General features: G+C 36.0%; 1 protein-coding gene across 2 annotated transcripts; it reads left to right on the top strand.

The window, feature by feature from the left end:
• Positions 1-9,296: 9,296 nt before the first annotated feature.
• matr3l1.2 (matrin 3-like 1.2) lies at positions 9,297-25,371 on the top strand. Of its 2 annotated transcripts, XM_058798951.1 has the most exons (22): positions 9,297-9,435; positions 10,356-10,433; positions 11,911-12,799; positions 13,228-13,289; positions 14,344-14,382; positions 14,489-14,586; positions 14,862-14,920; positions 16,673-16,789; positions 16,950-17,075; positions 17,157-17,315; positions 18,400-18,524; positions 18,614-19,223; positions 20,038-20,158; positions 20,802-20,821; positions 20,927-21,049; positions 21,310-21,438; positions 23,336-23,458; positions 23,556-23,686; positions 23,777-24,068; positions 24,290-24,440; positions 24,732-24,847; positions 25,054-25,371. In XM_058798951.1, exons 3-22 carry the CDS (start codon positions 12,032-12,034, stop codon positions 25,105-25,107), a joined length of 3,423 nt encoding a protein of 1,140 aa, XP_058654934.1. In that variant the 5' UTR covers positions 9,297-9,435; positions 10,356-10,433; positions 11,911-12,031; the 3' UTR covers positions 25,108-25,371. The 2 variants fall into 2 exon arrangements, with proteins under 2 accessions (XP_058654934.1, XP_058654933.1); XM_058798950.1 differs by lacking the exon at positions 10,356-10,433 and having other exon boundaries at positions 9,298-9,435.
• The last annotated feature ends 58 nt before the right edge of the window (positions 25,372-25,429 follow it).

Raw genomic sequence — 25,429 nt, 5'->3', positions numbered from 1 at the left:
CTTCATTTTTGGGGGAATGTAAAATTTATGCAATATATAACAACGTCATATAATTTGAAGTTATAAATTGCATAAGATATTGCAATGCTATTATAACTGTTATGCTTGTTATATTGTGCTGAGTAAACAACTGTATGTAAACTTGCATAAAAAATATCCATAGCCCTATTATATAATAATATATCCATTATAGAATGGGTATATTTATATTATTGTATTAAATAGATATTTACATTATTATAAACATAATGTTGTTATATTTTAATTATATTTTAAACAAATATTTTAATTATTGGTTTGTTCGTTCATTCGATTATTCATTAATTCCTGCTATATATGGCCTTCATTTTGGTCTTTCTTTTTAGTCATTATTTAGTCTTTTTAGTTGAGAGTAAGTCAATAATCACAGTCGGTATAAATAGTTTAAAGTTGACAGTGCATTGAAATGGAAATGCGAGATGAACTCCTGGGAGACGGATCTTTGCGGCACAATCAGAAATAATGTTTAATGAATGAATGGAGATGATCTATGTGAATATGCATATAAACACGCAATCAGATAAACATGCACAATGATAGTTTATAAAGGAGGCAGAGAGATGATGTATGTCCCAGATTTACAGAAAGAAGCAGGATGAAGGATAGGCTCTTTGGCACTCTTCATCTGCTTTTCTCCACAAAGGTGCTGATGAGAAGCACTTTTGCAGGCCAAATTAACAAGGGAGTAGAATTTAGTAGGGACGCCCTTACCAAAAAGTAGTATACTTCAAGTTTATTTTATTAAGTATACTTAAGTAAAGTTCAAGTATATTTTAAGTATACTTAATGTAGTAAGTATACAAATATCAGTGTACTAGTAGTATACTTGTAAGTGTACTATTTCAACACTTCTTGGGACTAAATTGGCCCGCTTTCTAGTAGCCTATATAAAAGTATACTTTAAGTATAACAGTAGTAAACTTTGAGTACACAACTAGTTTACATCAAAGTTTTTAGCTTGTACTGCAACTATACTAAAAGTGAACTTATAGGTATACTGATAGTTTACAAATTTAATACTAGTAGCATTTTTAGTACACTTTGAAGTATAGTCTCAGTAAACTACTAGTTTAGTAGTTTTATACTGCACGTAAGTTTTCTTTAAGTGAACTTCACATCATACTTTAAGTATACTACTATGTCCCTATTTAGGTATTAGTTTGTATATATTTTGATATATGAATATCTGAACATACAAAACATCAAAAGAAAGAACAGGGTATCTGCTTGTAAACAAAAACATTTTATTCTAGCTTCGTGCATTCTTTTTTTAAACACTTGAATGTGGGTAAGTTTCATAAGTTAAAAATAAAGAAATAAATAACATTTTGAACAAAAAGCTGAAAAAGACTATGAATTGGATTCAGAATGATAATCAAAACGTAGATGGAGTCGATCAACACCCCAAAGCTTGACAGTTGTTATTACCTCTTCATTGGTTGACATTTTATTCCATAACGTTACACAGTTTTGATGCTGTTTTATGTCAGATGATCCTGTGGAAGCATCTGTTGTTTCGGTTTCTTCTTCACTTGTGTTTTTTTGGAAATTATGCACAAAAGATGAGTACTAGCGCCCCCTACCATATAACAATGAAAACACGGATTCTAGGAGCACAAGTATAGCTCAAGTATATTTAGACTTATAAGTCAAGTATACTTAAATGTCATTTTAAGTATATTTCTGAGAAGTACATAAAGCCCATTTCAGAGAAGTACATAAAAAGTAGACTTAAAAGTAAAAAGTATTTTTTTTATTTTTATAAATACCATGGTTAATCTGCAAGTGGTTACCATGGTTTAACTATGCTATAGTAATGGGTTTTTTTGCGGTAGAACTATACTTAATTTTCCTAAGGGATATGTAGCAGGTTAACAAAACAAAAAAAGTAATACATTTACACCTTAAGATGACACATAGGGTGAATATGGAGAGGCAGTTTTGACTGCTTTACACTGTAAAAAAAAAAAAGAAAAGTTGAGCCAACTTAAAATTTTAAGGCAACCAGCTTCAGCAGATTTTTGAGTTTTCTCAACTTGTAGTTTTAAGTTTATACAATAAATATTTGAGAATCTCCCACAAAAATAAGTTGAGCAAACTCAAAAATCTGCTGAAGCTGGTTGCCTTCAAATTTTAAGTTGGCTCAACTTTTTTTTTTTTTTTTTTTTACAGTGTAGGATTAGGCTGCTAACAGAGCTTAGATCAACTTTGAATAAAGAAAAGAGAGGTTTAGAGCCAGATATGTTGTATGTGAAATTTAGCTTAATTAAGTGTTATTTTCCTAGTCTCTTACAATTGACTACAACAATCCAATGAAAACATCTTTAAAATTGAAAGAAAAGTCACTTACAAAATGAGATTAGATGAACGTTAAAAAACTCAAATTTCTCTGCGTGGGTACATTGGCAAACAAGTGAATGACATTTTCCTCAGAAGAGTGACCAAAACAGCAGATCATCCATAAGCTTTTTGTGAAATGTTAAGTATTTTTTATTTTATTTGTTTACTCAGATTATCTGTTGCTTGACCATATTTAAGGAGAGAACTAATTTCCAAAGTTTCCATCACTTGTTATGATTTTCAAGGGTGTATAGAGTTTAGTGTGGACACTAGGACTTGTCCCTACCAATATCCAGTTACTACTAAATTGTCCTTAGCAATAATATTGATCAAATATTTAATTAAATGTCTGTTGCCTGCTGTTATGTCCCCACTCCCCACCAATGCCAAAATCAAACCTACACCCTTGCAAATTAATTTCACCTTTAGATGTTTTATGCAGCCTTCTGCAGTCTGAGGAGCTCCTACATGACCAGTCAAAAGTCTGAACACACCTGACTGAATTAATGTTTCTCATGATGAGCTTGAAACACTTCTGCTTGAATATATGTTTTAATGTTTTGATATGAATTTTTTTATATACCTCATGAAGCTGCTTGAGTGAATGAATGAATATGAGATCTGTATATCTCTCCTGACCAATTAAAAAATATTCTCAATAACTAACCAAACCGACTGGAGTGACTGCCGTTAAACTGCCGTCATCTGATGGCTGCAATATGAAGTGTTATTCTGCCCTCTGCTGGTTCAATTCACATGATGACTAGTTCAATAAAAGGCCATTCCAGCTACATGATTATTACACACACACACACACACACACACACACACACACACATATATATATATATATATATATATATATATATATAATTTTTTTCTTTACTCAGATGATCTTAAGGTCACATTCCTTGTTAACCTTTAGTCATAAGGATCTTGGGAGTTCACAGGTAGCCTAAATTATTTCATTGTAAATATAATATAATATAATATAATATAATATAATATAATATAATATAATATAATATAATATAATATAATATAATATAATATAATATAATATAATATAATATAATATAATATAATATAATATAATATAATATAATATAATATAAATGTATTTATTTAATTATTTACTTATTTATTTTTTTATTTTTTTATGGATGGGCCATTTCTTGAATGGAATCAACTCGAATCATTCCATAAAAGAGTGCAGTGGAGGTTTTTGCAATAATTTCAAGGATGCATGGCTCACACATGCATCAATAATTATCTCATTGACATACATGTCTCTCACAGGCTTGTACTTTAGACATTGCACTGTCTAATATTGGGATAACTTGTCCTTACGGTTTAGGTCAATAATTTAAAGGTCAGCAAAGCAAAAACTACAAAGCTGAGTAAAAGGTCAGGGTATAGTGAACACACATGCAGGCAAAGTTCAATGAACTTTTTAAACAGACAAAAGTGTTATTAAGGATGTCTGTGATAGTGTATAAAGCATAATATTTAATATAAAGTGTTATTTTATTTCAGTTATTTGCCAAAATGAAATTTGCCATTTTTGATTATGTTTAATTCATATTTATTTAATTTATATAAATATAAAAAGAAAATAAATATTAAAAGATATCATAAATATAAAAAATGTCATATAAAAATGTAAAAAATGTAATAAAAAAGCAGTGTGTGTGTGTGTGTGTGTGTGTATACCTGGTATTTATCACATTATGGGGACCAAATGTCACCACAAGGATAGTAATACCAGTAAATTTTGACCTTGTGGGGACATTTTTTAGGTCCCCATGAGGAAACAAGCTTATAAATCATACAGAATGACGTTTTCTGAAAATCTAAAATTGCAGAAAGTTTCCTGTGAGGGGTAGGTTTAGGTGTAGGCGATAGAAAATACAGTTTGTACAGTATAAAAACCATTATGCCTATGGAATGTCCCCATAAAACATAGAAACACAACGTGTGTGTGTGTGTGTGTGTGTGTGCACGCGCGTTTTTATGACAAATGATGACATAAATTTGTATAATGACAAGGGTATGACAGGTATTACAAGGAGAAGGTGAATTTTCAGGACATTACCCCATGTCCCCACTTTTTTAAAAACGCTTATAAATCACACAGAATGGACTTTATTGAAAATCTGAAATAGCACAAAGTCTCCTGTAAGGGGTAGGTTTAGGTGTAGGGTTGGTGTAGGACAATAGCACATACAGTTTGTACAGTATAAAAACCATTACACCTATGGGATGTCCCCACTTTTCATAAAAACAAACATGTGTGTGTGTGTGTGTGTGTGTGTGTGTGTGTAATGACACACTTATCCTAGGTTGCTGTAATAGTACTGTTGAAATGCATTGTAAGATGCTTTGAATAAAAAGTGTCTGCTAAATGCTATGTAAATAAGAAATGTCAGGGCCTGTAAATTGATTGTGCCATTTAGAAACCTTCTGCATGGCCTTTCTATCCTCTAACATTGAATGCTTGTTAATAAGGGTATATTTCATAACCTTTTCATAACCATTTAATGCAAACCAATTTGCAGTTACCGCAGGAAACCAGATCTTTGCATTTCAGAACTATATTTAGAGTTATGTCTGAAAAAGTGGGACATCAGATAAAGTGGGTCACATTCATTTTCACGCTGGAGTGCCCTTTAAACATCAAGAGCCAATCATATTGTAACAGTCATGAATAATTACTGTCTCACACCGTTCTCATTTGCCTGACATCACTGTGGTGGGCGTGGCCAAGCTTCAACACAACCGATCACAACAAGCACATGGTAAGTGCGCTGACAAATACTGCCTTTAAATTATATCAGTAATCATTCATTTAAAAAAAATAATTCTGCTTTAAAATAATAATTTAATGTGCAATTGCCACCCCCCAAAAAATGAAAAATAGCGTGTGTTTATTTGTAAAGATATATAAAGTAATGACCCAATTAGCTTAGCTAAACGTGTTAGGCAAAGTGGGACAGTAGCTATCTGTTAATGTGGGACACTACACTATTCCGATGAAGTATGATTATTCATCATCTTATATGAGCTATCATGTCATGGATCGTGTCAGAAGCCTGATGTTTTCTAATAATCGCATTGTAGCTGTGCTAAACTGGATGCTAATGTAATGTCAAACGTTTCTATTCCGCTGTCTGAAGATTTGCATACTTTGAATTAGAAGTTATGAAGATCAGTTCGAACATATATAACATTATATATTATATATAACTACATATAGGCCTATATAACTATGTATAAGTATATATCAAAAGTATATATCAGTAAATTTTCATTTTTAAGCAGATTACTATTTTTTTTCAGCAAAGATGTGTTTGATAAATTGATCAAAAGAGATAATAAAGACATATAGTGTTTGAAAAGATTTCCATCTTGAATAAATGCTGTTCTTTTTAACTTTTTATTCATCAAAGAGTCCTGAAAAAAGTATCACAGGTTCCAAAAAATATTAAGCAGCACACAATTTCCAACATTATAATAAATCAGCATATTAGAATGATTTCTGAAGGATTAAGGATCATGTGGCTGGAGTAACCGCTGATAAAAATTCAGCTTTGCATCACTGAATAAATTATATTTTACAGCAATTTAAACTAGCGAAAAGTTATTTAAAATTGTAAAAATATTTTACAATATTACTGGGGGTTTTTTTCTGTATTTTTGATCAAATAAATACAGCCTTGGTGAGCATGAGAGACTTCTTTAAAAATCATTAAAAATCGTACTGATCCCAAACTTTCAAATGACAGTGTATATAGCAAATTATAACTTAATAATAAATAATTGAAGGTATATTTGTGCAACATGATACAATGTTAGTTGAGTAAAAGGGATGCCAGAATATTAGGCCTAATTCAACAACATTCTGACTTTTATCTTTTCAAGGAAATATGGAAATGCAAAGCAAGTTTAAAGGAAGAAAAGGTCTGAAGATGAATCAGTGGAGTGAGGAGCGTATGAAAACTGCAATAGAGGAGTATAAAGCACAGGCTGAGTCGGGGCAGAAGCCTGCGCTGCGATTGCTGGCTCGGAAGTGGAACGTGCCAAAAACGACCCTTCAGAGACGTGTGAAAGGGCTCGTTGAGGGATCCGAGCACGCGTCTGGAAGAAAGCCATTTATCCCTGTTGAATCTGAGCGGGAGTTAGCGTGCCTTCTCACCTTGCTTTCAGAGAGAGGCTTCTCCTTGAGGAAGACTGATGTTCAGTCTCTTGCTTTTGAGTTTGCCAAGATAAATGGCATTCGAGGGTTTTCAGAAGAGAAGCAAAAGGCAGGCTATTACTGGTTCGAGGGCTTTATGAAGCGAAACCCCGGGCTGAAAATAAAGAAGCCAGAGGCCATATCACCAGCTACAAAGATGAATGAAGAAGAGCTGGAAAAATGGTTCGCGATGTATGAAAACACCCTTGATACCTTGGGAATTAAAGACGTCCCTTCACATATTTGGAAGTGTGATGTATCAGGACTACAAGACAAGTTCTCCTCTCAACAATCTGTCGGGGAAGGAGAAGATTCCTGCGTTCAGATCACATCTGAGGAGGAAACGGCCTCAACTATACTAGCAGCATTCAATGCCAGTGGTGCATTTGCTCCCCCGCTTATCATTTTCAAAGGACTTAATGTGAGAAATGAGTGGATGAATGAGTCTCTGGAAAGCCTGTGTGTGAGAGCGTCGGATAATGGCTGGATAACAGTGGAGCTGTTCATTGAGTGGGGGGAAATGTTTGTGGCACAGCTCCCGAAAGATGACTCCAGGCCCCACCTTCTGCTCATCGATGGCCAAAGCAGCCACGTCTTCAACCTCAGCTTCCTCAGTCTCATGAAGCAGAACGACGTGGAAGTCATATGCTTTCCTGCGCCGCAGCCAGCCAACACGGCTCTGTTTGGGAGCCTCAAACACAACTGGTGTGAAGCGAGCCGCAAGTGGAATCAACAGTGTGCGGGAATGAAGTTGCCCAAATCACATTATTGTTCTGTTTTCATGGAAGCTTGGAAGAAATCTGCCACTGCGGAAAGAGCCAAAGATGTGTTCAGAACAACAGGGATGTTCCCGATTAACAAGTTTACCTCCATTGGGCAGGAAAGCACCACGCAATTCGCAGAAGATGCCGCACATTGCAGCTCTGATGAAGTGGCATCATTCACAGACTTTGTGGTCATACAAAAAAGTCACAGGGGTGTAAAGTCACCCAGAGACAAGACAGTACCGCATTTACAAAGAAACTCAGAGTACCTTCTTTATGATGAACATTTAAAACAAAGAAATGAACAGAATAAAACAGCCAACTCCTACAAGTGCAGAGGCTGCTTCATAAACCACGGCTCAGACGGTGATCTGAAAGCTGCTGAAGCGTGGATCAGATGCAGCAACTGTAAGGCCTGCTACCATGAGTCTTGTGCAGAAGAGGATGGGATTTATGAATGGGTTTATGACGGAGATGGGGATCATCGATAAACTGAAGGGTGCAAAGACAGCATCATTTCAGAACAAGAAAACACATTCACATGCGATTGGTCACATACGATTCAGTCACAGTCTGGTGGTTTTGACATAAAACGTGTGTTGAAATAAAATGCTGTGAAAATGAAATATCAGCTAAAATTTTAAGACAGTATTCCACTGAATAGAGCCTCAAATTAAATTTGGACTAAAGTCCATTAATCCTTGGACACATCTTGAAAAACAGTCACTATTTAGATTTTTTTAAATTCAAAATTGTATTTAATTACTAATTTTATTTAATTAAAAGTACATTCGTTTCAATTGTATGTAGTTATTTTGTCTAATTTTCAACTAAACATAACTTCAAAAGCAAACAGCCAGTATTAAAAAACACATTACAAGCAATAAACAAACTGTATTAGGGTGTTAGTCAAGCAGTGACTGAATTTTCTCTATTTCTCAGCATTATTACTCTGATTATTTTCATTTTCTTTATGAAGTTTGACATGCTGAATATGAAAATCACATTACTTTTTGTGTATACCTTAACAGTGGTCATGAAAACTAAAAAAAATATGTTGACAACTTATAAAAGCTAATCTGTTATTACTCATGCAGTTGGATGATTTTGGTCTTTTATGACTAGTCTCAGTGTTCTTGAATGCTCCACTAGAATATTACAATAGAATATTACAGAAACATCGAGAATGTTAACATCCTTGCAAAAGCAAAATATATTTTAAAAAAACCTGTACTAAATGTTTCATAATTAATGATAGAAGTCCCAACCTTAATACCAAAATATTGATGCTACATGAAAGTAAATAGTACAATAATAATCGTACTATTACAGAAGAACCACAAAAAAATTAAGAAACATTTGCTACATTCATAATTAATTATTTGCAGGACAGTAGAATGTATGGTTATATGTATGTTTCTTATTGTGTCGTCAATGCATCCTGCAGGAAGTGGCATGTTTGGCGTAGGTTCGATGCAGAAGTGTTAATCAGCCTTTATTCTTTGTCCTATTGGCTCTTAATAAACTCCACAAATTAGTCACAAGCAATGACTTTGGTTCATACAACCATACATTGTGGAGAAGTGGAAAATGTAAAACATGTATTCTTGATGTGTAGAAAATACTCTGAAGAAAAGATAAGATCTAGAAAGGGCATCAAATAATGGACTGAGCTAAAAAAATAAATACAATTAAAATAAAAACCTATTGAGTCTGCAATCTATAATTAAGGCTGTCATGATGTAAACAGGATTTTGGTTTTATTATTATTATTATTATTATTATTATTTATTTTATTTTATTTTTTTAACACCCAGTAGATTATATGAAATCTGAAATCCCAATGAGTTCACACCTCATTCCAGTAGATGGCGGTAATGCACTTCGTCTGCAAACTGCCAATAAAAACCACAGAAGAAGAAGAATAAGAAGGAAGTGAGAAACTCTTTCGTAGTCATTTCCGCCTTTACGTTGTGCGCAGTTGCTCTAGCCGTTGATCGCGTTTCACTTCGTGCGACGTAAAGGATTTCAACCCAAAGGTTGGGAAAAAGAAAAAATGTAAGTAGCAACAAAGTGCATTCGATTGACAGATATGATGTTATACGATTTGTGTTTTAAGTACAGACTATAATAAGCCCGCTCTGCAGAGTTACACATTTAAAGGTTGCTAGGTTGCTGTTTAAAGTTAGGCCTTGTCGTGCACGTTTAGACCCGTGGCCTTATTGTTTTTTTCTTAGTTTTTATCAACCTAATTCATCCATGTGTTGTGTTTAAAGCGGCTGTTTTCATGGATTTAAACTTACGTGACTCGCCTAAATAAAGTATTTCCACAGTTTCGCGGTTAATGTAAGATGACGGTCCTAAAATGAGAAGAATGTTATTATCCTAGCATCAGATTGACGCTCAGCAGACACTTTCGTTATTTAAAGCTGTAAAGGGCGTCAAGCTGTGTTTTCTTGGATATTTCTTCAGCACTTGCAAGGTTTCTGTCCAATACATTTTCTGCATCTTCCATCTGCACCGAATCTGGATTGTAGTGTCATTGCCATGTTTACACATTTACGTTGAATTCATATTCTGCATAATGTTGAATAAAACCTATTCCAGTTCTGACTTACACTGTGCTGATATATTCTCTTTACTAATGCATATCATTTCAAACTAACTTAATCCGTCTTCTCCACACAGTCTTAAGTAATGCCATAAAACATTCCAATCTTATCAGCTGTATCGATTTTAATGCCTTGCATTAGTGTTTTTATCTTTCCAGCATCCTTTCTGGTCTTGTCATCAGTTTGCATTGCATTACTGCTCATAAAGTCGTTAAACATAAGAATACATGCATACAGTACCCTTTCCACTTCTCATGTTCAGTGTGTTCAGTAATGCCAAAGTCAATAGTTCCCGCCCACTTTTTCAGCATCCATTAAGGAATTGTTTTTTCCCCTCTTTTATTTTCCCTCTTGCCGTGAATCAAGCAAACGAAGGTGAAGAACAGCATTACAAACTTTGATTTGAAGCAGAACAGTATTTGAGAAGCGGACAAAAAGACAAAGGTACAGGGCTGTGTACTTAAAGGCTTTAATGAGGGAAAGAACGGTAATCCAGTGAAGTATTGCATAACTTCATGAAAATAAAAGAGATATATATATATATATATATATTTAAAACTAAGGTTTGTCTTTAACAGTTTGTAAGTTATCTTTAAAAATTAAGTCCTTTTTATTTGCTATTTATATTCTATTGCTTTTCCAATATTTTGCAAAAATTCCAATTAGACTTGAAATGTACCTCACCGACCTGTATGTTGTATTTCTTTTATAAAATGATTACAAAAAACACATTAGGCCTAATTAATGCAGTTTTATGTGACATTCTTCCATAAAAATTGTTGCAACAAAAACAGCAATTTGCATTGGTTGCTACACAGTGATTCATGGCTGAAACTGTACTGACCAATCAGATGTAAGGACTTTAATTTTTGTCATTAGAGGAGTGACAAATATAAGTGCAAGTTAAGACTTTGAAGCAATGATCTTCTTAGTAATTTAGTGTTGTTTTTAATGACCTTTTTCAGCAGTCATATATAGTGCCTTCTGTTTTTGATTGTTCCTGTCCATGTGAGACTTTCATTAATTCATACAGTCCATCAAAACTTTTTTTTAATTGGTCTATTTTTGGTGTTTTGGCCGCACAGTAACCACTGTTTTTATACTGATACTGCAAATGTCAGCCTGTTTTATAAGACACACTTTTCTCATTTCAGCTTTCCAAAAACAGAGATGACAGCCTTCTGAATAAATGAGTAAAAATAAATAGCTTGTCAAGTGAGACACCATTATATATATATATATATATATATATATATATATTTTTTCCCCATTTTTGACATTTTTATATCATCTTTTCCATTACAAACACCACAGTTTCAAGTCACAGTTAAAGTGTAAAATTTCACTTTTCTTTGGATGAAGAGACACGTCTTGTTCAGAAAATCCTGTGCTCTCTTTGCACCCCATGTGTTTCACTTGAGCCCGACTATTGGCTGTTATCAAGACCTCTTGATGCCAAATTATTTAAGTGCTAAAGTTGATTGGCTTTATTTTGGTTAAATTTGTTTCACTTCATGGATTTCTGATTTGTAGTTTTTGATCATGCAGTACAACTTAAAGGCATGAACACCATCTCTCCCTGGTTCTCTCCTGACCAAGAAACTGCAATGCTTTCCCTGTCTTTCCCATCCACATTTAAGGATCTAAATTTGATTGAGACCGTTTTTTTTTTTTTTTTTCTTCAAAGCTCTATTGTACTTTCCCAATAAATTGCTCTTCATGATACCTTTAAATCTTCATTTTATGGTCGATTTGGTCAATGTACCAAACTGTCCATTTGTACCTCTGTCATTTGTAAATAATTTTGACTTCTGTTACTTGCATTGTATGGATTTGTGGAGCTCACTGTCTTGCTTTCCTATGCCACTGCTAACCATTTCGCGAGCATGCTAGAAATCATTGCTCCATTGTGTTTCTGCAGACCTGTTTCATTCTGGAGGAGTTCTCTTTTCTCGATCCAGGCTTAAATCGACGGATTGTCTTTCTGGGGACTTTTTGATTCGCTTTGTTCCTCTCTTTTTCCACTCGTCCAGAGCGCCGTCATGTCACAGAAACTGACCGGTGATGATGCTCAGAAAGGCTTTGCTGTTGGCCGAGGGCTTTTGGCAGCCGCCGAGACTTTGAACTTTAGTATGGGCGAGACTCACTCGGACCCCTACGGCTCGTCTTCCCAGTCTCATAGTGGCATGTCTGGTTTGGGTGGAGGGGAGGGAAAAGACCATGACTCTCAGCTGTCCCGCCGAGCGGGCAGCCACATTAGCAATACCATGAAACTGTTTGCCAGCCTAGGCCTGTCGCCCACCGATCTGGACGCGCTGGCGCAGGTTCCAGAGGAGAACATCAGCGTGGAGACCTTGCCCCATCTTATCATGCAACTTAAGAACCGCAAGATGGAAGCCGGCCGCCGCATGACTGGTGACATGTCGACCCTTTCTTCTGAGACTTCGTACAGAGGCGGCCGAGACGATTGGGGCGGCTCGCAGGGCGGAAGATTGGACCGTTCCGGAGGGCAGGCTCAAAGCCGCTCGCAAAGCGACTTCGGTTATACTTCCATGCAAGAATCGTCCGGTCGTGGATACGACATGTTAGATTACAGTAGCGGTAGCGGCAGAGACCGCCAGTATTCTGATCTTTCCCATGACTCCTACCGCAGCCTTGGCGTGTCGACGTCATCGGCATCTGACGACATGTTCATGCAGAGAAGGATGGGCACCCCGTCTCAGGGAAAAGTGCAGGATTTCTTGGGAGTCATGCCTCTCATGTTTCCCCATGTGTGCTCCCTTTGTGATTTTGATGTGCACTCTGTTATGGTGAGTAATTCAAGCCGCTTGCCTTCTGCACACACACTTCTTTCTTCTTGAGTCCTGCTTATTGAAGAAGACCCTCTTTAAACATCAGTTGTTGCATTTAAATCAGCACCTCTTAGTTTTGCTTAGTATCAAATTGGAATACAAAAAATTGGACATCAATAGTATGAACAGTTGTTAGCTGCATTACTGACTCTTGGACTTTATGCTTGGCTCCAGTTAGGACAGTTAGTATGTAGAACTCTTCAGATCCATACCAGTACTCATTTGTTTTGCTCGTACTTCTAGGCAGAAAGGGTAACTTGTCAAGTTAGCTCTGAGCCACTTTGTCAAGCCTTGAATTTAGATCTGTCAATTTACTGTCATGTACAAGCAATGTTGTTTTATTATATTAAGGTTATTTTTTTTCGTCCTTTCCTGTGTTTGTGAAGGAATGGACTCAACACACGAATGGGATTCGTCACTCTGAAAACCGTAGACTCCTTCTGCAAATGTAAGTGGACTGTTTTGTGAAAAATGGCAAACTGTTCATTCACATGTTAAATGCATGGTGTTATTTAGAAACAAGCCTAAATTTCACATTCGGTAGGTGCAGTTCCACTTTGGGTCTTTTGGACCAGATATTATACAGAAGTTTATGTAAAACCTTATTTGTTCTTCTGCATTATCATTTTAATTTAAGTGACCGTATTCTACTGATATGAAGGCGAGTTAATAAACACAATTTTCACTTTTGGGTGAACAAAACCTTTATTAACCCTCTGTTGTTAAGTCTTTTTTGACTGAAAATAAGTTTAAAAAAAGTTTTTTGGGGGTTTTTTTTAGATCAACCTCAAATTTGAAACAACTTTAGATTTATGTCTTTGATTTTCACGCAGGTTTAAAGTAAAACATGTTTTGAAAATATATTTCATTTAAAATAGTGTTTTTGGGCAATTTTTCATAATAAAATTAAACTAGTTTAAATAAATAAAAAAATAATTCCACATCAACAATAATTGTCCAAGTGTACTCTGAGACCAAACTTAAGCTCCAAAGCGTTCAAGAGTTATGACCGTTTAAGGTCTATGCTCAAAAACCGGTCAATAGGTTATAAATGGATCGTACCATTGAAATAAAAACGGATCATTTTTGACTGCCACGTGAGCAACACCAGAGGGTTAAAAGAAATTATGAAGTTTAGTTTGTCACCTTGAATCAAAGTAGACCCCTCCAAATTCATAATTGATTAAAGAAGATAATGACTCTTTTTATGAACATTTTAGCTATTTAAATGCAGTCTTCAGCCTAGTTGTAATATAAAAGTTGAAAAGCAAATATAACTTTAGAACATTACTTTTTTATTTATTCATTTATTCTTTTAATGCAACCTCAAAGATGATTATCGTATATGATAGCCTATAATTCTAGTGCATTAAGTTGCCGTTATGGACTTCTAGACATGGTTGCTTTTGCTCTTGCAGTTTTTGAATCTGTCATTCAAGTATTAAACATTTAGAGCTCAGCAATTCAAAAGGACCTGAAAACTGTTTCCTGTTGTTTTATAGGTACCCGGACTGGGATCCTCAATTGCCCTCTAGTCGCAAGTATGTTACTAATTGTTTTTCAAATACTTCTTTCATAAGTATGATGCACCCTGCTTTTTATTAATAAAATAGTTGCTTTAGAGCATTAAAAATGAATTCTTCTCAGGTCCCTTTCCCTGGACACGAAGAGTCGTTCAGATGGCTTGTTGGGGGCGGCTCCAATTGGTGCCAGTCTACAAAGAACGGGGATGAGCTCCAGCTGGGGTAATAAATCTGTGAGAGGATGCAGTCTGGTCTAAAACAATTACTTTCCACAGCGGACATCCTGTCCACAAGTGAATCTTTTTGCTGAATCAGCAATCCACTTTTATTCTGTGTCCTTGAGAGCAGTCTGTAATGTTAATTGTCTTCCTGTGGGTTTCACTGATTAACAAAAACAGTACAGTGAATTGAAGATGAGACCGCTTTTGTTGTGATGCATTGGGTAATTTGGGTCATTTAAATCAGTCTTGAATTTTAAGTCGTTTTTTTTTTTTCAGGATCCGATTCCAGTATGGGAATAAGTAAAATGACGTCGTATTCAACAGTACCACCCAAGGTAATAATGTACTGAAAGTTATCTGTTTTTATTAAGATAAAAGGTGCTGTATGGAATTTAACTCTGCTAAAGCATATAAATACCATAATAAGTTCACATACTTGTTTCTCAGAAAAACAATGCTACAGTCAGTTATTCTATTTTAAAAATGTGTGTTCCCTGTCTGAATGTTTTGTTTTGGTCTGTGACTCCGCCCACTGCCAGTTTAGCCAATAGTATTTCGACACTCCGGGTTGCCAGTTGGCAGAAAACACAGCCTATTGCAGCCATGAAAACTTTCAAACAAACTGGGTCATAGATCACAGATTCTAGCCAACCTAAAAATCCTCTGCGACCATCTAAAATCTCTGACAAGTGGAATATTAGATGTGGATAAATCAACTCCTCAAGTTACAGTGTAAGGCTTGTTGCCTTATGCTGTCAGTTGTGCTCACTCCTGTAGCGCGTCCTCAATCTGGCAACCCATGTGAGTGTAGAGTCTGAGGAGGAGGGGGCAGGAGAAATGTCTCTTAGTATTTTGAATTTGGACTGCAGTAGTACCCATTTCAACAACTAGATGTCAATATTACATACGGCACCTTTAAAATTCTGTAGCATTGAAATGCATCGGCAATTAACATACTGGTATACAATGTTCCCTCTAAGCTGAAGAAAGCAGAGAAATAATGTGCCGCGCACATGCAAAAATAATTTGGGAAAGTCATTTGATTGTATTCTAGTAAAAACAAAAGAATTGCAATGCTCGGGTAAACCGCTATAGAGCTGGTGCCAACACAACGTTTCTATTTTGAATAAACACTGTTCTTTTTAACTTTTTATTTCTAAAAGAATCCTGAAAATATCACGGGTCCCAAAAAAATATTAAGCAGCACAACTTTTTCCAACATTGATTATAAATGAGCATATTAGAATGATTTCTGAAGGATCATGTGACACTGAAACTTCAGCTTTGCTTCAAAAGAATAAATTGTATATATCATTTTATTTTTTTAAATCAACAAAACAATATCCAAACGAACAACAGGGAGAGGGGAACAACAGACTCACCATAACAATTACAATTTGTAGTAAAAAGGACAAAACAGAATTCACATGAGTCCATAGATTGACAACAATTGGACATTCCCAAAACGTGGAGAAAAGTACCTGCTGATACAATGTTGCAGATATGACCGTTATAGGCCGATTGCAGTTTCATTTTAAACCTCTTGTAAGGAGTTATGTATGCTCTATGGATGACTTTGAAATGGATAAGACGATGAGCCAAGTTTTTAGAAGTTAAGATTAGATTAGACCACACCCTCTCCCAGTCGACCGATAAAACAAAATCTGTTAATTCACGATTCCAGTAGGAATAAATTATATTTTAAAGTATATTAAAATAGAAAACTTTTATTTTAAATTGTAATATTTCACTATTATTTTGTGAAATAATATTTAGTGTTTATCAAATAGATACAGCCTTGATGAGCCTAAGAAACTTCTTTAAAAAATGTACTGATCCCAAACTTTTGAACGGCTGTAAAAATGTTTTTTCAGGTAACCTAAAATGTACATTTAGTTGCATCAAGGGTCAAATTAAATATAAATAGCACATTAAAGTTAAGTTACACACTTTTTTGTTTGCGCGCTGTACAGGTAAAAAAAATTAGAGGGAACATTGCTGGTATATTATATATAATCGGGACATTATTTTTTATTAAGTGGATGGTTATCTTAATGCTTGTACACTTATGAATGTTTTTGTTTTAGATAAGAAGTAGGGTGGTCGTGGCAAAATACGAAAGGAAACCGATGTCTCCAAACAGCCTGTTTGCCTTGGCAAAACCCTTTGGCACCATCTGTGAAAATCTGATACTGAAGAACAAGGTGTAGTACCTGTACTTGTATGAACGGTCATTGAAGATCATAAGTCATGACAATGACATTTTACCTCAATTTGGAATGTGAATGCCCATAATTGGTATCTGTTCTGAGTAAGTAATGCCTTAAAGTTTATTACGTTCATTATTTATTGTATTTTTCAAAGGCTTTCCTGGAGATGCAGACTCATGAGGAGGCTTTGGCCATGGCTAATTATTACCAGCGTAAACCTGCCATTTTGCATGGGAAAGAGATACACATTTATTTGTCAAAGGAACTAATGGCTATTGAGGTAAGAAGGTTTCTTTTAAGAGTACAAGTTATACAAATCAACCAGTCAGCTCAATTAAGCTTATTTGCTTTATCAATAAAGAAAAGTGGAAGGCCAGACCGAGAAACTAAGCCCATGAAGAGAGTCAGCCAGGTGGTGTTTTTCTCCAATTTACCACGAGGTAGTGAGAAGAAAATGGAGCTCCTCACAATAGCTCGCAGATTTGGCACGGTTGAGAAGCATCTCTTTCTAAATGATGAGGTAAGTTACATATGCTGCATGTATCTTTAAAATATGTCCTGTTTCATGGGTCTCTTTTAGGGCTGGGTAAAACTACCCAAAATTATTTCAGTTTCTTTTTTTTTTTTTTTTTTTACGGCCCTCCCAGTAATTTGTTTTTATAACAAAGGACCCATAATTTTAAAACACGGAGTCAGCAAAAACTACATTCAAATTGTTGAACATTAATATTACGCATTTGGCAGATGCTTTTATCCAAAACGACTTGCATTGCATTCAAAGGTACATGCATAATGAAATCCATGGCCTTGGAGTTGCTAGCATTATGCTCTACTGTTTGAGCTACAGAAATCATGTAAAATACAGTAAACCAAGTTAAAAGTAATCTAGGCATGTTCTCCACACTGTTTTGTTCATTGCCGTTCATTTTGTGAACACAAAATATTTAATAATAATTACTTACGTGCCAGTGTAACAGTATATAGTAATAAATGGCAGTTATTATGTACATATTTTTACTAAAACATTTTGGGAACACATTTGATTTTAAGAACCAATTCTCACCATTAACTAGCATGCATATTACTAGCATATTCTGGCTATTTAGTATTTGAAAGCACACATTAATGCCTTATTCCGTATGACCATATTTTAGATCCTTTAATCCTACTAAACTTAACAACTAGCTTACCAACTATTAATTAGCAAATTAAGAGTTTATTTAAGCAGAAGGAGTAGTGAATAGTTAGTTAATAGTGAAAATTTTACCTTAAATGTTACCAATATTTTCATTGCAGCTTTTGTGAACTTATTTTGAGTGCTCAGAATTTTGAACTGATTTTTTGAAATTGAGCTGATTTACAGAACTAAATTAACCTTATTAAATCTAGTGAAGTTTATAGGGGATGCTATTAACATCTCTGACCTAGTAATCTCATGCTTGCAAGTCGCAGGGCATGGAGGGATTGCAAAACTAATCTAATTACAGAGTCAACAGAAAACTCCCATGAAAAGCTTGCTTTGCTTTACATTGCAAATGCACTGTGGATATTTGACACAGCACTCAGTTCTGAGCTTTTTCTCACTTTTACTTCTTTTAAAACAGGCATTTGTGCAACTGAGCAATCCTGAGGATGCAGAAATGTTGGTGAAGTACTACACCCTCAATCCTTTGACCATCAATAAAAGATCCATTCGACTGAACATCTGCACAAAGTATAAGACTCTAACGTAAGTTGTCCTTCCTATCCAGAGAAACTACTTACAACTTTAAAAAGAAAACAAAACCAGATGTGCTGTAAATGTGCTTGATGTTCCAGGGTCCCACCAGGCAAGGGCGAGCAACCAAGGGAAGGACCTCCCCGTAAGAGCAGCACTAGCAGCAGTGCCACCAGCAGAACTGGTGATAAACCATCATCGAAGACCCAGAGGTCCTCCTCTACATCCAAATCCAAAGGGAGCTCTGTTGAGAAAGAAGAGGAACCAAAGCCTGAGGAAGCAGAAGCCCTGGGCCATGGGTCGGGAGACGAAGACGCCGATGTTATGGAAGCACGTGATGGAGACGAAGAGGGTTTTGAAGAAGTAGAAGCAGAAGCAGATGCAGATGATGTCGAAATCACCTGTGATCCAGAGCAAGCCACTGAACAGCAAGAAGATATTGATGACACCAATGTAGAGGAGGTGGAGGGGGAGGAGGAGGAGGAAGAGGAGGACCCTGAAGCGCAGCAAACCGTAGATGCCTCCTATGATGCCGAGACCGCAGAGAACCAAGAGGACTCTGATGAAAAACAGGAAGAGACTGAGGTGGAGGAACCTGCAGCATCTGAAGCAGAGCAGAAGGAGGACACCTCTGATCATCCTAAAGACCCTGAGGAACAGAATGAAGAACAACCTGAAGATGAGGGTGCTGAAGAGGACAATGCAGAGCAGGCAGGACATTTGGCTCATATTCTGAAATGCCACTGCTTAATTCTTCACTAAATATTTTAATTATTTACTCTTGAATATGAAGAAATATTCATGTAGATATTTTCCACACAACAAAAGCATACAGTTTCCAGAGGCCATCAATCTCCAAAAAGGACCAAAAACAGCATAATTAAAAGTACACAGTAAAAAAAAAAATAGAGCGGTAAATTTACGGTGAAAAGCTGGCCGCTGTGTTTGTCAGAAATTACTAAATACTGTCAGTGTTTCCGGTTTTACAGAATGGCATTTTGGTACTTGTAGATTTTACAATTTATAACTGTATATTTCATTAAATGAACTAATGATAATATACCAATCGTCTTGAGTTACCAAAATCTGCTCTTTAACTTTACAAATGTCATTCAGGGACCTATGAATATGTCCTTTTACCACTTTTCACCACAACATATTTTGTAGCAGGCACCTCCCCCATGATGAGTGGACACGCCCCTTACTGGTGATTGGCTACAAGTGTATTTTGGCACTCAGTCCGATCCACTTTCAGCAGCATTTCTCAGAAATTGCGTACTACACCTTTAACAAACTTATTTTTTAATAGTCTGTATCTCTCATCTGTTGTATTCCAAGTCTTCTAAAGCTGTACAATTGTATGAGTCACTTTTATGCTCTTGTCCTCTTTGGAGCTTGATAGCCCTGATCACTATTCATTAAAGCATGTATATTCTTTTTTGGGGTGAGCTACTCCTTTAATATAAATTGCATGTTTTTCACTTTTGACCTGCAGTTCTGTTGACTCTGTTGTATCTGCTTCTAGGAGGGCCAGAATGAAACTGATTTTCCTGAGAACATAGATGAGTTTGTTACTCTTGATGAGCTAGCAGAGGAGGAGGACACCGAGAAACAAGACTCAAAGTCCAAAGCTAAAAACACATCAGGTACTCCTCTTGGCTTTAGCAGTGATCCATGACAATTGAGTCTACAGTGTTGAATTAAAATAAAAATGTACAATCATATTTTCAATGAAATCTGCAATGTCAGTGCTCATGACTTTGTCGTCTTTAATTAGCTAGAACAAACAGAAGAGAGGCTGACACCCAAAAATGTAAATCTATGTTTACCAAATAAAGTACATTACCGCTCAAAAGGAATCAGTAAGATTTATTTTAATTTTTTCAAAAATTAGTACTTTAATTGTCTAAGGATGCATTAAAAGTGATATTGAACACTTTTACATTGCTACAAAAAAAATTTCTTAAATGAATGCTGCAGCATATTAGAATGATTTCTGAAGGATCGTGACACTGAAGACTGGGGTAATGATGCTGAAAATTCAGCTTTGCATCCCAGGAAAAGTTATTTTACATTGTAATATTTCACAATATTACTGTTTTTACTGTATTTCCGTCAAATAAATGCAGCCTTGGTGAGCATAAGAGACTTCTTTCAAAAACATTGAAAGGTTTTTCTGACCTCAGACCTTTGAATGGTACTGTAATATTGAGAGCTATTGATTAAACAGATTTGTTTTCTGTAATCAGTTTATTTAAATTATGTATCTTCTCATCTTGTGTGTTTCAGGAAGTTCCAAGGATAATGGAGTAAGTCACTTATTTTCTTGCATATTTGAGAATTAATTTGCATCTAATGTCTGTACATTAATGTACTGCTTGTGTTAGATATTAATATATGTTCTCTAATTGTAGGGATTGAGAGTTGTGAATGTTGTTGGGTTTAAACGTGGCTACGGTTATCTGGATGAAGTCCTTGCTCTTGCAAAGCCATTTGGTAAAGTGGTGCGGCACCTGGTTCTGGATGTGAGGCCTGAGGTAACAGCTCTCAGATGTTCTGTTCAGGTCACCTCACTCACAGCAGCTTTGCTGTAGCTATCCAAAAATGTATGATGCTAGATCTTTTTTTTTTTTAAATGCATAAATGTTATGCATTGACAGGCTGTTTAATTTATTGCAATTTGGCCGGAGAGAATGTTTTCGTAATTTTGTCAGTTATAAACCAAAGAATGGTCTGTGTTCAATGAATTATGCTCCGATAGCCTGAAGGTTGTTGTTTTTATGATGCTCTGTGTTAGGCCTTTCTGGAGCTCTCCAATGAACAAGAGGCAAGAGCAATGGCTAGTTTCTACAGTGGAAATGTCATGCCATCTGTGTGTGGAAAGCCTGTGAAGGTCTATCATTCACAATCCTATCCAACCATCCAGGTAAGACTTGGACTTATTAAAGGGATGGTTTACCCCAAAATTAAAATTTGCTGTTAATTTACTCACCCTCAGACCATTCAAGATGTTGGTGAGGTTTGTTTTTTGTTTGTTTTTTTTAAATTATGCAGTAGAACAGTAAAGATTTTTAGCTATAACTGTGCTCCTTGCTGATTCGTAACATTCAAGTCAGCAGCTGCCCGTCTTTAAGAATAAGAAAAGCATATCAAGGAACACAGAATTAATACCCCTGGCTCATGACGATATATTGAGATCTTATGAAGCAAAACAGTCAGTTTGTGCAAGAAACTGATCCTTATTTACATTACCCGTCTCATCCAGAGCCTCAGGTAAACGTTCCGGAGTGATGTCTAGTTCGCAAGCGAATCATACTTTTGAACCAGTTCTTTTTGGTGGACTTGGTAAATCAGTTCATCAAGTCAGATTGAAGCGTCTGAAACAGTGGTTTTATGTAAAAAGGTGAGCTGATGAAGAGTAGTGTGTTCACTTTATGTGCTTTAGACATGTAAAACATCCACTTTTCACATCATTATTGGGTGCTTTAATGATATAATTGTGTATACGTGACATCATTGCATGATTACGTAAGCAAACTAGTGAATTGAACCAATTTATTGAAACAAATTTTAAGAAAGAACCAGTTTGCGGAAAATAATCGGATTTCCCTGTTTCCTGAGGCTGTGGATTGCAGGTAATAATGTTGTAAATAACGGTCAGTTTCTTGTTCGGACCGATCGTTTCACTTCATAAGACCTCAATATATTGTTAAATATATTGAAAAAAAAAAAAACGGGCAGCTGCTAACTTGCACAGTTTCAGCTAAAAAATCTTCTTTACTGTTCAACTGAAAAAAAGTCACCTACATCTTGGATGAACTTTCATACCTTTTGTTATTAGATGGGTCAGTGGAGTGTAGACAGGAAAGTATTGGGTGGAGGGGGGGGGGGGGGGGAGGGATCTGCAAAGGCCCTAGAGATGGGAATCGACCTCAGGTCACCGTGACCACAGTTGTGCTATATGTCGGCGTATAAACATTTGTTTAAACTTCTGATATACGGTTTTCTGAGTGCGCACATCCGAAGCACACGGACAGAAAGCGGTTGTCACATGGCATATGAGTACTAAACTAAGTTCTCATTCTCACACAAGTTTACGTTAAAAACACGAGTTACAAAAACAGTCGGTTATATCTGTGAAGGTAAACAGCTGGGAAATAAATCACATGTTTATATTAGATCTGTGTGGCAGCAACATGCAGTAAATAAATCAATAAATCCACTGCTCTGTTGGCTGGGACTCTAAATGGTGTTCTGTGCTTGTCTGTGCAGCCAAGGACAGAACAGTTAGCATGTTTTGCTCAAACTTTCACCATGGCATTAAAGACTGACCAAAACAAAGTTACTGGGTTAATCTTTTTCACGTTTCCTTGGTTGATAGATGCACCGGGGACCTGATCATAGCACGTAAAACCTGGAAAAGTCAGATTTTCATGATATGTCACCTTTAAAACGAATTAATAACACATTTTTAAGAAAAGAATTGGAGGAAAACATGCAACGTTGCTAGTTGATTTTGCTTTGGAATCTTCAACTCGATTTTTCTCAATCAACTCTGCTGACTCTATTGCCTTCAAATGGCTGTAGCTAAATCTTTTTTTTTTTTTTCTTTTTTTTTTTTTGTCAGATTCCAGCAAGTCATATATCATTTTGAATGTATTTTAATGGAGAATGTGAAAATATTTTTGTAAATTTGCTCATTCCGACTGTTTACCAGCACAGGTCACAAATATTCGTTTTTGGGTGAACTATCCCTATAACTCTCCCGGAATGCTGCCTTTGAATCTAAAAGGAGCAGAATCTAACACTGTTTATGTCTACAGAGTGGCAGAGTCATCTACATTCGTAATGTTCCACCCTTCAAAGGCTCAGATTCCTTAATTCTGAAAATCGCAGAACCATTTGGAAAAATTAAAAGATACTTTCTGCACCGATTACGCAATGAGGTAATGTAAAAAAAAATTGACACTTTCTGGCGGATACACAAGCAAAATAAATATGGTGTTAATAATATTTGTGGTATTTTTTTTTTTTTTTTCTCAGTGCTTCATTGAGATGGAAAGATGGGAAGATGCTGAGAAAATGGCAGCGGCCTACAAGGAAAATCGACCTAAATTTGAAGGCAAACGACTGGTTGTCTACATGAGCAGGAAATATAAGCAACTCAAGCATGGGTCAGTTGGAAATTCAGATTCTTTTTTTTTTTTTCTTCCCTTTCCAAAGAATCTTGCGTGGCATCTGTTTTGATGACAATCTTCTCACAGACACAGACCTCCAAGCCCAGAGCCTGAGGACAAACGACCACTCAAGAGGGAGCGCTCCGGAGAGTCTGAGACCCAGAGCAACTCCTCTGGCAAAAGTAAGAATAAGAAAGAGGGAGAGCCTTCTGTCAAGAAGATGAAAGTGGAAGAGCCTGTCATTGATAAAGCTGAGAAAGAGGAGAGCCAGGAAGAGAAGGAAAGCCAAAATGTTTCAGTAGAAACCGTTCCTGAAGTGAAGAGCGAGCAAGAGGTGGAACAAATCAAAGACGCATCAGAGCACCAGAATATGGAGACTGTGAGTGACCTCATTATTTTTGTTTATATCAGGAATTGCCTTGTTTGTCTTTCCTTTTTAGATGAGGGTAGCATGCTTATTTATGAATGAGCTTTCCCTTTAAAGGATTATAAATTGAGTCATATTTTGACCGTGATCTCAGTCCAGGCAGTAGATAAAATATTTTTTTAAATGCTGCCAACAAGATGTACTTGATTTATCCACTGCTTTCCTTTGCCCAGGAGCCACAAGATGAAGAGACTGATGCTACTCCCCCTGAATCAGAGACGAGCGTGAAGACTGAGGAAAAACCCATTATAACAACATCGCCTGAAATAAAGCCTGAAACTACCCATGCTACTCTTGAGCCATATGATTCTAATGTCCCAGTGGGTAAGATGGCTTTGTTTTTTGCAAAGAAATAAGTTTGACATGACATAAACCTATGGATTTAGTCTCCTTCAAACAGTAGTAGTCTTGTCCAAGAACGTGGAATACAAAATCACATAAATATGGCAATAAATCAGTTCAGCTTGCTGCTAAATGCTTCAAACCAATCTATGAATGTCTTATAAAAAAACGATGTGCCCTGACCAAGGAAAAATATTGGCCACTTTAGTCACTATTTGTGCAATATAGTCCTGATAGAAGTCTCATTAAGGAATCCCATTCGACCCGTTTCAGGTGTAGAGTTTGTGAAGATGGGATATTACTGCAGAGTCTGCTTCCTGTTTTACTCTAATGAAGACACCGCAAAGAAGATCCACTGCAGTAGCCAAGCACACTACGATAAACTTAAGGTGACCTTTTTTTTTTTGCATCTTCATCATTCTGTCACTTTAAATGCTCTAACTGTAAAAGCGTAAGATGTCAGAAAAGGACAGAGGTCTAGTCTATGCATTACAGCTTGGGGTTTCACTTACTTTTTTTATTAGAAAATATCAGAATTATTACATTGACATTTTTTTGTTCTTTTTGAAACAACAAATGTTCTTTTTCTCAACAGAAATATTTGGAAAAGGAGAAAGCCAAAGCACAGAGTAATGGAGCGAAGAAATAAACCGTTCACGCTGGAGCATCTCTTAATATGTCCCTTATGCTGTGATTGTGTTTTGTTTTTGTTTTTTTCTAAAAAAAAAAGATTAGACTGAGGTTTCGCTCTTTTTAAAGTAGTAATGAAAGCTGACGCATTCATAAATCATATTCCTGCCTGTTCTGTTCTAGTGATTAGATGTGAAGTTTAACACATTTTACGCCTTAATTGCTAATACTACAACAACTGTGTTTTTGTTTTTCCTTTTATTAAATTTCAGCATTCCTCAGACTCGTGACTGTTTTTAATCTTTTTTCCCCCTATTTGATTTGTATTCTGTGAAAGGAGA

Source organism: Onychostoma macrolepis, chromosome 14 (genome assembly GCF_012432095.1).
Source record: "Onychostoma macrolepis isolate SWU-2019 chromosome 14, ASM1243209v1, whole genome shotgun sequence".
Classification (NCBI taxonomy): domain Eukaryota; kingdom Metazoa; phylum Chordata; class Actinopteri; order Cypriniformes; family Cyprinidae; genus Onychostoma; species Onychostoma macrolepis.
This window is presented reverse-complemented; position numbering and strand designations above follow the sequence as displayed.

What these genes read in the sequence shown, in the direction of transcription:
- matr3l1.2 (XM_058798951.1), top strand. Translation starts at nt 12,032, where the DNA reads ATGTCACAGAAACTGACCGGTGATGATGCTCAGAAAGGCTTTGCTGTT. An exon ending in AGGAACTAATGGCTATTGAG is followed by an intron (nt 17,076 to 17,156) that starts GTAAGAAGGTTT and finishes TTATCAATAAAG; the next exon opens with AAAAGTGGAAGGCCAGACCG. An exon ending in ACAAAGTATAAGACTCTAAC is followed by an intron (nt 18,525 to 18,613) that starts GTAAGTTGTCCT and finishes TTGATGTTCCAG; the next exon opens with GGTCCCACCAGGCAAGGGCG.